Source organism: Oncorhynchus kisutch, linkage group LG27, assembly GCF_002021735.2.
Source record: "Oncorhynchus kisutch isolate 150728-3 linkage group LG27, Okis_V2, whole genome shotgun sequence".
Taxonomy (NCBI): Eukaryota; Metazoa; Chordata; class Actinopteri; order Salmoniformes; family Salmonidae; genus Oncorhynchus; species Oncorhynchus kisutch.
In genome coordinates, this window is record NC_034200.2 from 30,459,967 (window position 1) to 30,474,725 (window position 14,759).

Sequence of the window (14,759 nt, forward strand, 5' to 3'; positions counted from 1 at the left end):
CCATATCATAGGTGATTGAATATTATTTGCTGTTGGCTTGTGTGGGTGTATGTGTTGTGCAACATAGCTGACTTGTGACATTGTGTAGCATAGTGTGAATTGCAACTAATCTAGGGTGTCAACAGTTTCAGGGCCATGGGCCTTTCTCGTGATGGAAAAGGCCCATAAAAATGTTTATGTTACGGAATAACATAAAAACAGGAACTGTGCAATGAGTTGTGGAGGAACATACAGAACAGAGTGTTGCGAGAACAAACTGTCTTTTGTTAGATAACAGGAGCCAGATGTGTGATAACTGTATCGAGAGAATGAGCGCACAGATATTCTACACAACAACGCCTGACCGCTGAAGCGCCTAGGGGGCTGGGACCAGCTCGTGCGCCAACAATCAACTATAGGCTGAGTGACTTTAAACCACGCCCAGTCTCTACTCTGACTGGCCAGCTCAGAAGCAGGAACTACTTCTGTCAGAGTATTTTAGAAGATAATATTAGTGTGTTGGCTAGTTCTCTGTTCTGCCCAGCGTGGTGTTACAGTGAACCCGTATATACGAAAATTGCATTTACCATTTATTGCTTAAGCTAATAAAAGTACATAGCATACAATGTGGTGACTCAGTGTCATAACTTGTCCTGATACCAGATTCGAATTGACGCAACCCAAACAATACTCATTAAGTATATAGTATACAGTATGTTAGTATGGGTATTCAACACAGCTATAGTGTAGGCATTCTCTTGCCAATCGAATTCTGCCGGGATAATCATTCTCACCTGTGTTCTTAATTAATTGTCTTTGCACAGCTTGAAAGCGTGATTAACATGTTATCTAAATCACGTGCAATTACACTGAAATTAATTGGGGTGCAGGTTGTGGCTAGATGATATACAACCACCTAAAAAAATTAGAATTGCATGTTCGATTTACGTTTTACCTAACCCCAACAGTCAAACGGTTATTTTGACACAGAGTAGGACACTAAAGTTGGTAAACCTACTATGTAATCAATTTAAATGTAGCCTCACTAGTTTTTATGAAGTGTTTCTACACCTGTAGCTAAATTCAGGTAGGTTACTTTTCCCACCAAAAAATAATGCTAGTTTGTGAATGTGTCATACAGGCCCAATAAATCACAATTCAATTGAGTACAGACTTCACTATTATGAATAACAGGGACAGAATGTAATATGGTATTTTATTAAATAGTTTGGGTATGGCCTCCTCTCAGGTGAATACTCCACGGAACCAGATGCTGATGATGCATACTGAATGTGCATTATTGTGCTTATAGGCTAAAAATAAATAGGTGAATGACATTCCGTACATGGCTAGTGGAAAGAGGAAAAGAACGAGACGCTATCCTAATGATGATACCTTTGTATGTCCTGTATAATAGAAAAGAGCGAATTATGTTATGCTGCTTGACGAAGTTTAACGAGCATTCAAACCAGCCTTCCTGATTTAACTTTCATAAATTACATTACAACAATAATACACCTAACTTTTACCCACCCACCTGCTAGGACTAAGCATGCTATTGCTGTCTCTTATTTTAGAATGTATAATGCCAGGCAATATGGTTAGATATTAGGTTCAGAAAGCCCCACGCAACCATTTAATCTCCACGGTTACTGACAACATCAGCAAGTTGAGCTACATGCTGTCTGAACAAGCACAACACTGCGGTGAGTGTATGAATTTGTTTAGGTGTGTGTGTAAATGTCTACCTCTGACCTCTGTCTTTTTCTGAAAAGGAAATAATGTAGGCTGAAGTTGCAGGTGCCCCAAATCAAGGCTGGCATATGGACGGTGATGTCACTACTCTACCCAGTGAGGGAGAGAAGCAAGTGCGAGACACAGAGACAGGTGGAACAGTTTTTGATATCCTTCGATGTATAGTTCTGGGCTTAGTTTTAACTTTGATTAATTGAGTGGGTGAGATTATAGCAGGATGCATGAGATCAATGTCACTAATTGAGACCGAAGTCGCAAGAAGACCACACAATTTTGAAAAAAATGAAATAAATGGCAACATATTTACACTGTGTATGAATGATGTCTCATGTCATACTGAATTAGTTATGTTGACTATTTGTCTATTTTTCAGATGAGTCTTCTAGGTTAGAGCAGGAACCCAATGAAGTCGTTTTGCTCATGGATGACCATGTAAGAGAAATGTACAATTTAAGACAGGTCTTGTTATTTTTCTCCTCTCCCTGACTACTTATTTTCTCTCGCTATGTGTTCTCTCTATAGGGGCTGCAAGATGAATATGTACAGTCTTTTGATTGTCCACCAACTCCCACTTCTGGTTTTCTGGGAGTTCTTAGATATAAGAGGGAGTCCCAGGACCAAGCACCAAACCCAAGGAACATCCTCCCAGAGGTACAACACCTTACCCACCTGTCTGCTACCACACCCTAGTCTCCGTAATCTCTTCATAGTCCACTTTATTAGTTCCATGTGTCAGCCAGGTACTAATGATCAGAATATGAGAGGTCAAAGTATCGCCCCTCAAACCCAGCACTTCTATCTCGGAAGAGGTTTTCCACTCAGGGATACAACTGGCATTGTGATGTTATTAATATAATGTGCAACCCATATGCAATAGAAATTGTGAATAGCACAACTGAAAATAAAAGGACTCTAGGAGCTCAGATGCAAAAATGTAATTACCAACGTTTCAACAGCCAAGCTGTCTTCATCAGGGTATAATCACAAACACTGCGGGATGACTCGTTTATGTAGTGTCAAGACACAGGTGTCTGTAATCATGGCCAAGAATGGCCTAATATCATTGGTTAATTATCAAATATTAAAATGTCATACAAAGAACAGCATACAAACAACAAATGGACAGCATACGATCATATTAATTTGATTGCACAAGCCTACAAACAATTACAATGGCAAAGTCACAAGAATGGCTTCAGATCAAAGTCTACGTTGAAACCGAAGGGAGCAGGGGTCTTTAAGTTAGATCCAGGCAGCCTCTCGTTTTGACAATAAATTATCAAGGTCACCCCCTCTCCTAGGGAGGGTGACATGTTCGATGCCAATATAACGCAGAGACGAAATCGAGTGGCCTGCCTCCAAGAAGTGGGCCGCAACTGGATAAGTAAAGTTTTTGCACCTAATGGTGCTACGATGCTCTGAGATTCGTACTTTTAATTCGCGCTTTGTTTTACCCCCATAATTTTTACCACAAGGACAAGTTATAAGATAAATAACTGCCTTAGTGGAGCACGTAATAACACCTTTGATTGGGATCGATTTCTCTGTTTGTGGGTGTTTGAAGGATCTACATTTATAAGTGCCATTTACACTTGTAATTTCCATCCAGTAGGGGCGCAAATAGACGTTGTTCAGGAATATCTTGGTGGTAAATCAGAGTTCCCTTCGGTCTCAACGTAGACTTTGATCTGAAGCCATTGTGATTATTGTGACTTTGCCATTGTAATTGTTTGTAAGCTTGTGTAGTCAAATTAATTTATGATCGTATGCTATCCATGTAGTTTGTATGCTGTTCTTTGTACGACATTTTAATATTTGATAATTAACCAATGATATTAGGCCACTCTTGGCCATGATTACAGACACCTGTGTCTTTTGACACTATATAAACGAGTCATCCTGCAGTGTTTGTGATTATACCCTGATGAAGACAGCTTGGCTGTCGAAACGTTGGTAATTACATTTTTGCATCTGAGCTCCTAGAGTGTGCGGTTCTTTTATTTTCAAGTTTACTCCGCTAGCCAGCACCTCGCCTAAAATAGGTGTTTATTTTTCTTCTAGAATAGCACAACTGAGACATTTTTGGAGACTGTGTATAACTCTGTATTATTGTAAGTGATCCATTGTGTGATCATCTTTGATCACACCCCTGTTGTCCTGCCCCAGCCTCTCGTGGACTCTCCAGTGATGTGTGAGTACTGTGGAGAGAAAGCAAGGCCTCCACTTGGACCAACATTTGCAGAGGACCCTGGGGTAAGGCTGAATGTCATGGACGGTAAAATGAAATGCCCTGCAACAAGCATCACCTAAAGAGGGGATGGGGAATATTAGTGTGAACAAAGCATGACACATGATTTTTATGATATGCCCCTCCCCACACTCCATATGCCCCTCCCCACACTCCATTTGCCCCTCCCCACACTCTGTATGCATATACACACACACACACACACACCCTGCCCTACTCTATTTCTCTCTTTCATGATCTATCTCACGCACATGCCCTCACACACACACACACACACACCCTACCCTACTCTATTTCTCTCTTTCATGATCTATCTCACGCACATGCCCTCACACACACAGATCTTCTGCTGTGCCCAGTACCAGCAGCTGTGTGACATGCTGGCCCATGAAAGGTGGCTTGCCCTGCAGAGACCTGATCAGGAGGATGACTCAACACTCCCACCTAACAATCAGCCAACCAGAGAGGAGGAGGAGCTGCAGGCCCAGGCCCGGGACAGAGCGGAGCACAGGTATGAGGGGTCATGGTTGAAAGGTCAAAATAAGGGACAAATTTGCATCTTATTCTCTGTCTAGGAAACGGGTGACACTAAGGCAGCTTGCTGCCTGAACATGATTGGATCATTGGTTTTCCTTACTAATGGATCATCTGCTATTAGTTTCTTAGTGTCTGACTCTTTATTGTTCTCCACGCGTTGGGATTGAGAAGAATAGTCTGCAATCCCATAAGCATAATCAGGTGTGCTTGATTGAGCTTGCCTTGTGTGCTGGATGGGTGGAGTTTGAATTTAGGACGGAAATCCAGCACATCACTAGCAAACTCCACCTCTTCCTCCTCAGAAAGCAGGAGCAAGAGCGAGAGCGACTCTACCAGGACACACAGTCAACCCTCCGATCTGCAGATACCTGTGAGTACGCAACAGTTTATAAACACACATTTAAATATGAGTCTGTTTTCTGTGGAAATGGTCAATTAATCGCTCTAAGTTCATTCAGGATGGTCATTTTTATATATTTTAAAAGCCATATTTCCATTTAACTTTGAACTGATGTAGTTTTAATGTCATTGACCTGCTGTCCTGTTTCATAGACACACCCTTCTCTAGGACCATCAGCTACCAGCTGTCCACCTGTACAGCCAAAGAGGGACAGTGGACTGTTACACAACATCCTGGGATTGAGGAGGACCTGGAAAAAGAAAATGGAGACACCCTTTATGACCATGAGTCATTTGAGTTTGGCATTTCTCCGCATCAGGTACAAATTATTTTGAACCTTTATTACATTGACTTTGAACCTAACAACATGATGGATGAGGCAGCAAGACAAGTGAGAGATTCTGGTGTACAGGTTTGCATGAGGACAGTGCCATCATGTGGTCACCAGTAGAGGTGCATGTGGAGGAAGCCAGGCCAGTAAAAAAAGCCATATTACAACCTCTGTTCTATAACCCTTTCGTTCATACGCCACCGCGTTATACAATAAGGCTGTGACAACAAAAAGACAAGTCACACAGCGGCGTATGTTTGTTTAATCACAAAACCAGAGAGCAACATCTGTCCGGTGAAGTCCACAAAGCAAATTATGCATATGTTAGAAGTTCACCTAGGGGTCATGATTGGGGCTGTACAAATGTTTGATGTATTAGAATAATTGATTATGCTTATGTTGTATTAAGGGGAGGGTTTATAAGACCCCTTCCTCCTTATATTTATATGGTCCTAGACTACAGATTAACGATATATATTCATTATAAAGGTTTAGAATTGTTCCACAGTTTTCTAGTTCTCTCTCTTATAAAGAGACCCCTCTGAGAAATGTGTGACTGAGACAGAAGTCTGCAGGGAAGTGAAGGAGATAAGACTAGTCAGACATTTCACTAAAAATCAACTTTGGGGAGTGGACATTTACAGCTAAGCTTTTAGATAACACTAAAAGCCTTGTTTATATAGCTTTGTAGGCATGGTTTTGGTCTTAGGAGTAAAAGGTACTGACGTAGTAGTAGTAGTAGTGACATCACTAAAGCCTGTACTTCGGTTTTGATAAAATAACATGGAACCTTTTCTTTGATACAGAAGTTACACGTAAACATGCGTGGTATGTTCCTGATTGTCAACTTCTGTCTGCAATTGCATTAAAGGTTTTTGAATGATTTAATTAAAGATATTGTCATAATGCTAATTTCACCAATGAACCAATGATTGACACGGAAACAGGAACGAACCCTAACACAAACACAGTTATCACTTGAAGCATGGTCAAGCAAGTTTAATGTTTGACAGTTTACTAAACAACTACTGATTGAGAACTACAGGGTTACTGCATTCAGCACAAAGACAACAGACATTGCCTCCGCTATTCCAGCACCAAACATTTAAAGACCATCAAATCAATATGGCTATATATGGTTTGTTTAATACATACAATTTATTTTTAAATTAAGATACCAAAAACAATTTAGTCCAATCAATGTTTCTAAATATCATCTGACTGTCCATTGTACTGATTTGTGTGTGTGCTCGCGCAAGTAAAACAAAACATGTTGACTCGCCCTACTCGTAGACTAGTTGAATGCCAATACCCTGTTCCTCCTCTCTTTCATGTTGTCAAAACGGTCTATGGCTCTGTCATACAGTGCACTTTTAGGTTTTGTTGTTATAGGCTACCTAGCTAAAATGTTTGCTAGCCTGATGTCCTTGCATGGGCAACAATGAACCACTAAGTTAGCTAGTTAATTTAGCTAGGTAGTTAGGCTACATATTGAGCTTCAATCGTCTCAGTCCAGTGGCACAACATATTAATTTATGGTTAGATCAGAATCACTGTCAAAATCATTGGGCTGTACAGAGAATTAAGTCAAAACCACAAGTCCAAATCCCCATCTCCATCCATGGCTCAGGAAAGGGCTGGTTTCGCAAGCTAGCTACTGCAGGACATCAACACACTAGCAGACCAGAAATTGACACTTTTTCTGAAAATTACATTTGGCAAAGGAAGTGATTTTGATTGGTCTGAAGCCAAATCCAAACTGCCCTCCCTTGCGGGCATTTTGTTACACCAGGACAGCCCACAGTTGAGCTCCGCTCAATGCTTATTGGCTAATTATTATTATTTTTTTATCGGGAGGGGGGCCAAATGCTAGTTGGCATCAATCAATCAAATGGCAACATGTTACACTTTTTAGGTCCAGACAGCATTAGATACATGGTTACCCATACTAAGACGGGGGGGGTGCTGTTTCCTTTGCACTGATTTCTCTGGTGAGATTCAGCCACTTGCGAATTGACTGAAAATGATGGTCAAATATTTTGGGGAAGCCTTGCTTCCCTTGGCATCAATGACTATACGCCACTGGTGGTCACATCTGAAAAAACTTACGAATACAGGTTCTTAACTGATCAATGCGTTTTGTATATGGATTGTGTTGGCAGGATGGGGCACAATTTCTGGAGAAGTATTATGCCTGTGGGAGCAAGTTTCTCACAGTCTTCCCAGATGGTTCTGCCCAGGTTTTGTATCCTTTCACAACATAAGTAAACTCATTGTTGGAGATTTTAACTATATGATCATGTAATTTTGTATTGTCCATCCTTATCATTATGCCAAACAGCTATCCCTCTGGCTTCTTGGCCCTGGTCGTAATCTCTGATGGAAGAGAAAGGGTATGTATTGTACATGATGACCACTCCCTTGGGCAGCCAATCAGGGCCCTATTCCAATCTGATGGCAGGGCCACATGTTACCATGGCAACGGTAATGTCTGGTAAGACGGGGACACTCTTTGTGATTAGTAATTTGTAATAAAAAATGTGTACTTATTCAGGAAAATGTCTTGTCTGTAACTTCAGTGTCTGTCCCAGGCTGAGCTTGGACGCGTCAGGAGGTCAGTGTCTGAATGATGCGGGGGCCAGGATCAGAAGGTGGAGTTGGAGAGGCCACAGCCAGACGCCCACCCCCCTGCGGCCGGTCTTCCTATCTTTAAACCGCAGCCTGGGGGTGAGGGTCCTGGGACAGGAACACATGTTTGTGTCCTTCCTTTCTGCTGGCCAACAGGCCAAGTTCAGTGTAGGGGCCTGTTTGCAGGTAAGCACACGCCAACTCACACTGACAAATATACTCATTCCTATACACCTGTCCACACCAACACATATCCTCTTAGATGTATTTGGGGGACTTTGAGCGGTTCTGACTGACATTTTTGTGTACAAAGTGCCCTGTGAATGTTGTAGGGTCCCGTGTCTTATAGTGCAAGAAAGCCCCACCTCTCTGCCCTCCTCTCCACCGGGGCTGACATGAAATGTCAGGTTTCAGGCCTGACATTTGCATAGGCAGAGGTCACATTTTCTGGCCTATCGAAACAAAGGAACGATTTCCTGTGTCTGTGAAACTCACAGCTGGGCTTGCAGTAGAGCATATGAAACTGTGGAATATAGTGGATGTAACAATACTAGTTTCATCTCGCTGTGAAATTTTCAGCCAGATTTAGCTCTCAGCACTAAAATACTAAATCATTTATTAGAATTGAACTAGGATCACTTTCTCTTAGTCACGGATGGAGGAAATCACTGAGTCCTTAAAGCTGAAGTTGTAATGAGTCAACAAACATTTGAATGGTGTGTCTGCATCGCTCAGTGGACATTTAGGAGAAACTAATATGTTGGCAGTTATGTCAAAGATAAAACAAACAGCCAGATTTTTCATTGAATGTAAAAGTTTGAAGCATCCGGTTGGAATTTCCACTCACCACCAAATATGGTGATGAGAGGAAGCCCAGTGGCCGGCAATGGGAGAAGTTGGAGCGACATGGATTTTGTCCAACATTATGCAATTGTTATCATTGATGAAAATTTTGATCTCAATTCAGTTTTCTGTTCCAAAAACTAGAATCTGTTACAAAAACTAGAATCTGTTAGTAACAGTTTTGCAGACTTAACCCTTTGCCAAAGTTTTAAAAAATCGTGTGAAGGAGTGCAAGGGTGAATTGCGTAATTCCACAAGCGCATGTCAGAGTAGGCGTTCTCTAATGGAAATATGCAAATACATGCTAGAATGCGCCAATGGGATCTCTCTAGATCATACTTGGCTCTGCCCACCTCCTTTCTTGTTCTGCTCACTATGATGAATTTGCTCCCACTGTGGTTTATCTTGGGTTAGTTATAAAATTTATTTTGTTATATGAAATGGTGCCAATATTGTACGGACCATATTTAATTTACAGTTATGTGAAATCTTAAGTCATTTATAATTAGATTATTACTATATTTAAAAGCATGTCAGTCATGTCAAGTGCTATTGCCCTACTTTTGTTGAATAGGGGAAAAAATATGATTTTTCATAATATTTTGCACCAGAAAGGTGAGTGTCTATTTAAGCGGAAATCAACATTTTGCCCAATTATTCAACTAGAAATCTTATAAAATAATTTTTACAAATTATTATTCTTAACAGCCAGTGGCTCTGGGGATGATTCAGGCTCCAGGTCCATCCATATCCAAGGAGGAGTGTATTCTATTGGCTGGACGGATAAGGGTCCATCAGGTCATTAGGCATCTCCACCACTGCCTGCGCTGCCCCTCCAACCCAAGGCCTCTGAGGGCTGGACTAGCTCCTAGCCTCCTCTCTCTGGCCAAAAGGTTACTGGACTTCAGTTGCTCTCTTCAGCTTGAGGAGCGTGAGAGGGCCTTTGTCCACAGGTGTCTCCAGGATTGCCTGTGATCTCTATACCAAAGCATCATTATGTGGAAACATTGAACATTTCAGCTCATTATGACACCACACAGATTTGACAATAGTGATCCTATTAAATTAATTCCTAATTATATGGATTTGACTTACATCACAGCATACAGTGCCTTCCTGAAAGCTTTCACAACCCTTGACTTTTTCCACGTTTTGTTACATGGTGGAATAAAAGAAAAATTGTCAACTATTTCACAAAATACTCTGTCAAAGTGGAAGAGAAATTCTAACGTTTGTATAAAAAAAATGTTTTGTCTCCCAGTGTTTGGGATGCAGACTGAACCAGGTTTTCCGCTACAATTTCCCATGTGCTTAGCTCTATTTTGTTTCTTTTTACCCTAAACAACTCCCAAGTCCTTGCCGATGACAAACATACTCATAACATGATGCAACCACCAACATGCTTGAAAATATGAAGAGTGGTACTTTGTGATGTGTTGTGTTGGCTTTGCCCCAAACACAATGCTTTGTATTCAGGATATGAAGTTCATTTCTTTGCCAACTTTTTAGAAGTTTTACTTTAGTGCCTTATTGCATACAGGATGCATGTTTTGTAATATTTGTAATCTGTACAGTCTTCCTTTTTCATTCTGTCGTTTTAGGTCAGTGTTGTGGAATATCTTCAATGTTGTTGATCCATCCTCAGTTTTCTCCTATCACAGCCTTTCAACTCTGTAACTGTTTTAAAGTCACCATTGGCCTCATCCTGAAATCCTTGAGCGGTTTCCTTCCTTTCCGTCAACTGAGTTAGGAAGGACACCTGCATTTTTGTGGTGACTGTGTATTGATACTCCATCCAAAGTGTAATTAATCATTTCACCATGCTCAGTGATATTCAATGTCTGCTTTTTTAAAATGATTTATCAGCCAATAGGTAGAACCTCCCTGATTTTTGTGGTTAAATTTGTGTTTGAAATTCACTGCTTGACTGAGGTACCTTACAGATAATTCTGTGTTGGGGTCTACAGAAGAGGTAGCCATTCAAAAATCATGTTAAACACTATGGCAGTGAATCCATGCAACTTATGTGACTTGTTAAGCAAATTTTCACACCCTAACTTATTTAGACTTGCCATAACAAAGGGGTTGAATACTTATTGACTCAAGACATTTCAGCTTTTCATTTTTAATGAATGATAAATGTATATCAAATACATAATTCCACGTTGATATTATGGGGTATTGTGTGTAGGCCAGTAACACATCTCAATCCATTTTAAATCCCACCTGTAACACAACAAAAACTTGGAAAAAGTCTAGGGTGTGAATACTTTCTGAAGGCACTGTACTTGTACAAACTTCCATCCCATTATGATATCACACAACACCCCCATGGTTCTTATTAAACGATCAGCTCATTATGACCTCACACAGCACCACTTGCATCATGTCACAAACAGTGAACACACAGCTCATTGTGACATCATAGTGCTATGAGACTGTGCCTACTGTGTAATATTGACTGTAATATTAACTTTTTTTTTATTACAGTTGTCTGATAATTTTTAGACCTCTGCAATGCGTAATTGTGAGAAGCTTGATTTTATTTTAAACATGAAATGAGGTATGTGAAACTACTCAATAGTGTCACAATAACTGATCTTAATTTCAATATTAATTTTTGACTTTCAATAGATATTTTATGATTTTTTTTCTTCTAGATTCATGAGTGTGTATCAAATGTACTACATCAAATAATGTTATTTGTAGCAACATACAATAAACAACAAACACAGGTTGGTGGAACCTTAATTGGGGAGGACTGGCTCGTGGTAATGGCAGCCATTGTTATGAGCCATCCTCCCCTCAGCAGCTTCCTGTGATAAACACCTATGAGCAGGGTCAATAGTAAAGTAGTCTTGAATTGTGCTATGTGCTAATTGTTGTAAGGATGGCTCATAATAATGGCTGGAACGGCGCAAATGGAATGCCATCAAACATATGCAAACCACGTGTTTCATGTATTTGATACCATTCTGCTCCAGCCATTACCGCAAGCCCGTTCTCCCCAATTAAGGTGTCACCAACCTCCTGTGGTTGTAACACTAGCGGGGATAGTGGGTTGTACTATGTCTTTCACTGTGGATTAAAGAGTCTGGTGTAATCCAAGATGGCACGGTCTCTGCGTTAAGAGTCTCAACCAGAACTGTTCCCGTCCAGATGAGACTCTGCTTAAGCTCTTGCTAAACCCCTTAATCATTTAACCTAATTAGAAGATATGCTCTTGTAGACATGCTTCTCTTTACGAGTCTAGGTAGCATTTTAGACGGTTATGATAGCAATATTCTTTAGGCAGCAATATACTCCTATTAAGTGGCATGTCAAGAAATGTTGGTACACTGAACACAAATATAAACCCAACATGTAAAGTGTTGGTCCCATGTTCCATGAGCTGATATACACTACTGTGCAACAGTTTTAGGCAGGTGTGAAAGAATGCTGTAAGGTAACAATGCTTTCAAAAATAAACACGTTAATATATTGCATTTAGTTCATTGATAAATGTAAAGTGAGTGAACAGAAGAAGAAAATCTCATCCATATTTGGTGTGACCACACTGCCTTCAAAACAGCATCAATTCTTCTAGGTACACTTGCACAAAGTCAGGGATTTTGTAGGCTTATTGTCAGGTGTATGATTAAACAATTATACCAAACAGGTGCTAATGATCATCAATTCAATATGTAGGTTGAAACACAATCATTAACTGAAACAGAAACAGCTGCGTAGGAGGAATAACCTGGGTGAGGAACAGCCAAACTCAGCTAACAAGGTGAGGTTGCTGAAGACAGTTTACCGTCAAAAGTCATACACCATGGCAAGACTTAGCACAGCAACAAGACACAGATGTGCTGTCCAAGCTCTTTTGAAGAAGCACAAAGAAACGGGCAATGTTGAGGACCGTAGAAGCCGTGGTCGGCCAAGGAAACTTACAGCAGCAGATGAGACACATCATGCTTACTTCTCTTCACAATCTGAAGATGTCCAGCAGTGCCATCAGCTCAGAATTGGCAGAAAACAGTAGGACCCTGGTACACCCATCTACTGTCCGGAGAAGTCTGGTCAGAAGTAGCCTTCATGGAAGACTTACGGCCAAAAAGCCATACCTCCCACGTGGAAACAAGGCCAAGCGAGTCAACTATGCACGAAAAACACAGGAACTGGGGTGCAGAAAAATGGCAGCAGGTGCTCTGGACTGATGAGTCAAAATGAATGAATGAAAAATGTTGCTGTAGCAGAAGGCAGTTCGTTCGCTGGAGGGCTGGAGAGCGGTACACAAATGAGTGTCTGCAGGCAACAGTGAAGCATAGTGGAGGTTCCTTGCAAGTTTGAGGCTTCATTTCTGCAAATGGAGTTGGGGATTTGGTCAGAATTAATGGTCTCCTCAATGCTGAGAAGTACAGGCAGATAATTATCCATTGTGCAATACCACCAGGGAGGCATCTGATTGGCACAAATTGTATTCTGCAGCATGACAACGACCCCAAACAGTTCTTAATGACTTTCGCTGTATCTTCAGCGTAAAGAAGAACAAGGAGTCCTGGAAGTGATGGTATGGCCCCCACAGAGCCCTGATCTCAACATCATCGAGTCTGTCTGGGATTACATGAAGAGAGAGAAGCACCTGAGGCCGCCTAAATCCACATAAAAACTGTGGTTAATTCTCCAAGATGTTAAGGCCAACCTACCTGCCGAGTTCCTTAAACTGTGTACCTCGAAGAATTGACGGTGTTTTGAAGGCAAAGGGTTGATTTGATGTAGATTTTTATTCTGTTCACTCACTTTGCATTTTGTTAATTGATAAATATAAACTATTAACATGTTTATTTTTGAAAGAATTCTTACTTTACAGCATTTTTTCACATCTGCCTAAAACGTTTGCATAGTACTGTAAAAGCGTATTTCTCTCAAATGATGTGCACAAATTTGCTTACAACCTGGTTAGTAAACATTTCTCGCTTGCCAAGATAATCCATCCACCTGACAGGTGTGGCGTATACAGTGCATTTGGAAAGTATTCAGACCTCTTGACTTTAACACATTTTGTTCCGTTACAGCCTTATACTAACATGGATAAAATAACAATTTTCCCTCATCAATCTATAACACAATACCCCATAATGACAAAAATCTGAAATACTTTATTTACATAAGTATTCAGACCATTTGCTGAGACTCAATTGAGTTTAGGTGCATCCTGTTCCCATTGATCATCCTTGAGATGTTTCTACAACTTGATTGGAGTCCACCTGTGGTAAATTCAATTGATTGGACATGATTTGAACAGGCACACACCTGTCTATATAAGGAGCAAAAACCAAGCCATGAGGTCAAAGGAATTGTATGTAGAGTTCCGAGACAGGATTGTGTCGAGGCACAGATCTGGGGAAGGACACCGAAACATTTCTGCGGCATTGAAGGTCCCCAAGAACACAGTAAGCACCAAGACTCTTCTTAGAGGTGGGCAATCGGGGGAGAAGCGCCTTGGTCAGGGAGGTGACCATGAACCCAATGGTCATTCTGACAGAGCTCCAGAGTTTCTCTGTGGGCAACCATCTCTGCAGCACTCCACCAATCAGGCCTTTATGGTAGAGTGGCTGGGCGGAAGCCACTCCACAGTAAAAGGCACATGACAGCCCACTAGGATTTTGCCAAAAGGCACCTAAATGACTCTCAGTCCATGAGAAACAAGATTCTCTGGTCTGATGAAACCAATATTGAACTCTTAGGCCTGAATGCAGAGCGTCACCTCTGTAGGAAACCTGGCACCATCCCTACGGTGAAGCATGGTGGTGGCATCATCGAGCTGTGGAAATGTTTTCAGTGGCAGGGACTGGAAGACTAGTCTGGATTGAGGGAAAGATGAATGGAGAAAAGTACAGAGAGATCCTTGATGAAAACCTGCTACAGAGTGCTCAGGTCCTCAGACTAGAGCAAAGGTTCACCTTCCAACAGGACAACGACCCTAAGCACACAGCCAAGACAACACAGGAGTGGCTTCGGGACAAGTCTCTAAATGTCCTTGTGTGGCCCAGCCG

General features: G+C 41.2%; 1 protein-coding gene across 5 annotated transcripts; it reads left to right on the forward strand.

Annotated features, from left to right (window-relative positions):
* Nucleotides 1–1,598: 1,598 nt before the first annotated feature.
* LOC109871564 (glutamate-rich protein 6) lies at nt 1,599–12,206 on the forward strand. Of its 5 annotated transcripts, none has more exons than XM_020462447.2 (12): nt 1,599–1,685; nt 1,755–1,866; nt 2,108–2,166; nt 2,257–2,385; nt 3,901–3,987; nt 4,324–4,493; nt 4,822–4,889; nt 5,072–5,238; nt 7,413–7,495; nt 7,592–7,744; nt 7,830–8,064; nt 9,430–12,206. In XM_020462447.2, the coding sequence occupies exons 2-12, from the start codon at nt 1,803–1,805 to the stop codon at nt 9,694–9,696; spliced, it is 1,482 nt and encodes a 493-aa protein (XP_020318036.1). In that variant the 5' UTR covers nt 1,599–1,685; nt 1,755–1,802; the 3' UTR covers nt 9,697–12,206. The 5 variants fall into 5 exon arrangements, with proteins under 5 accessions (XP_020318036.1, XP_031662895.1, XP_020318038.2 ...); XM_031807035.1 differs by having other exon boundaries at nt 1,634–1,685; nt 1,780–1,866; nt 4,342–4,493; XM_020462449.2 differs by having other exon boundaries at nt 1,635–1,685; nt 1,780–1,866.
* Nucleotides 12,207–14,759: the final 2,553 nt, after the last annotated feature.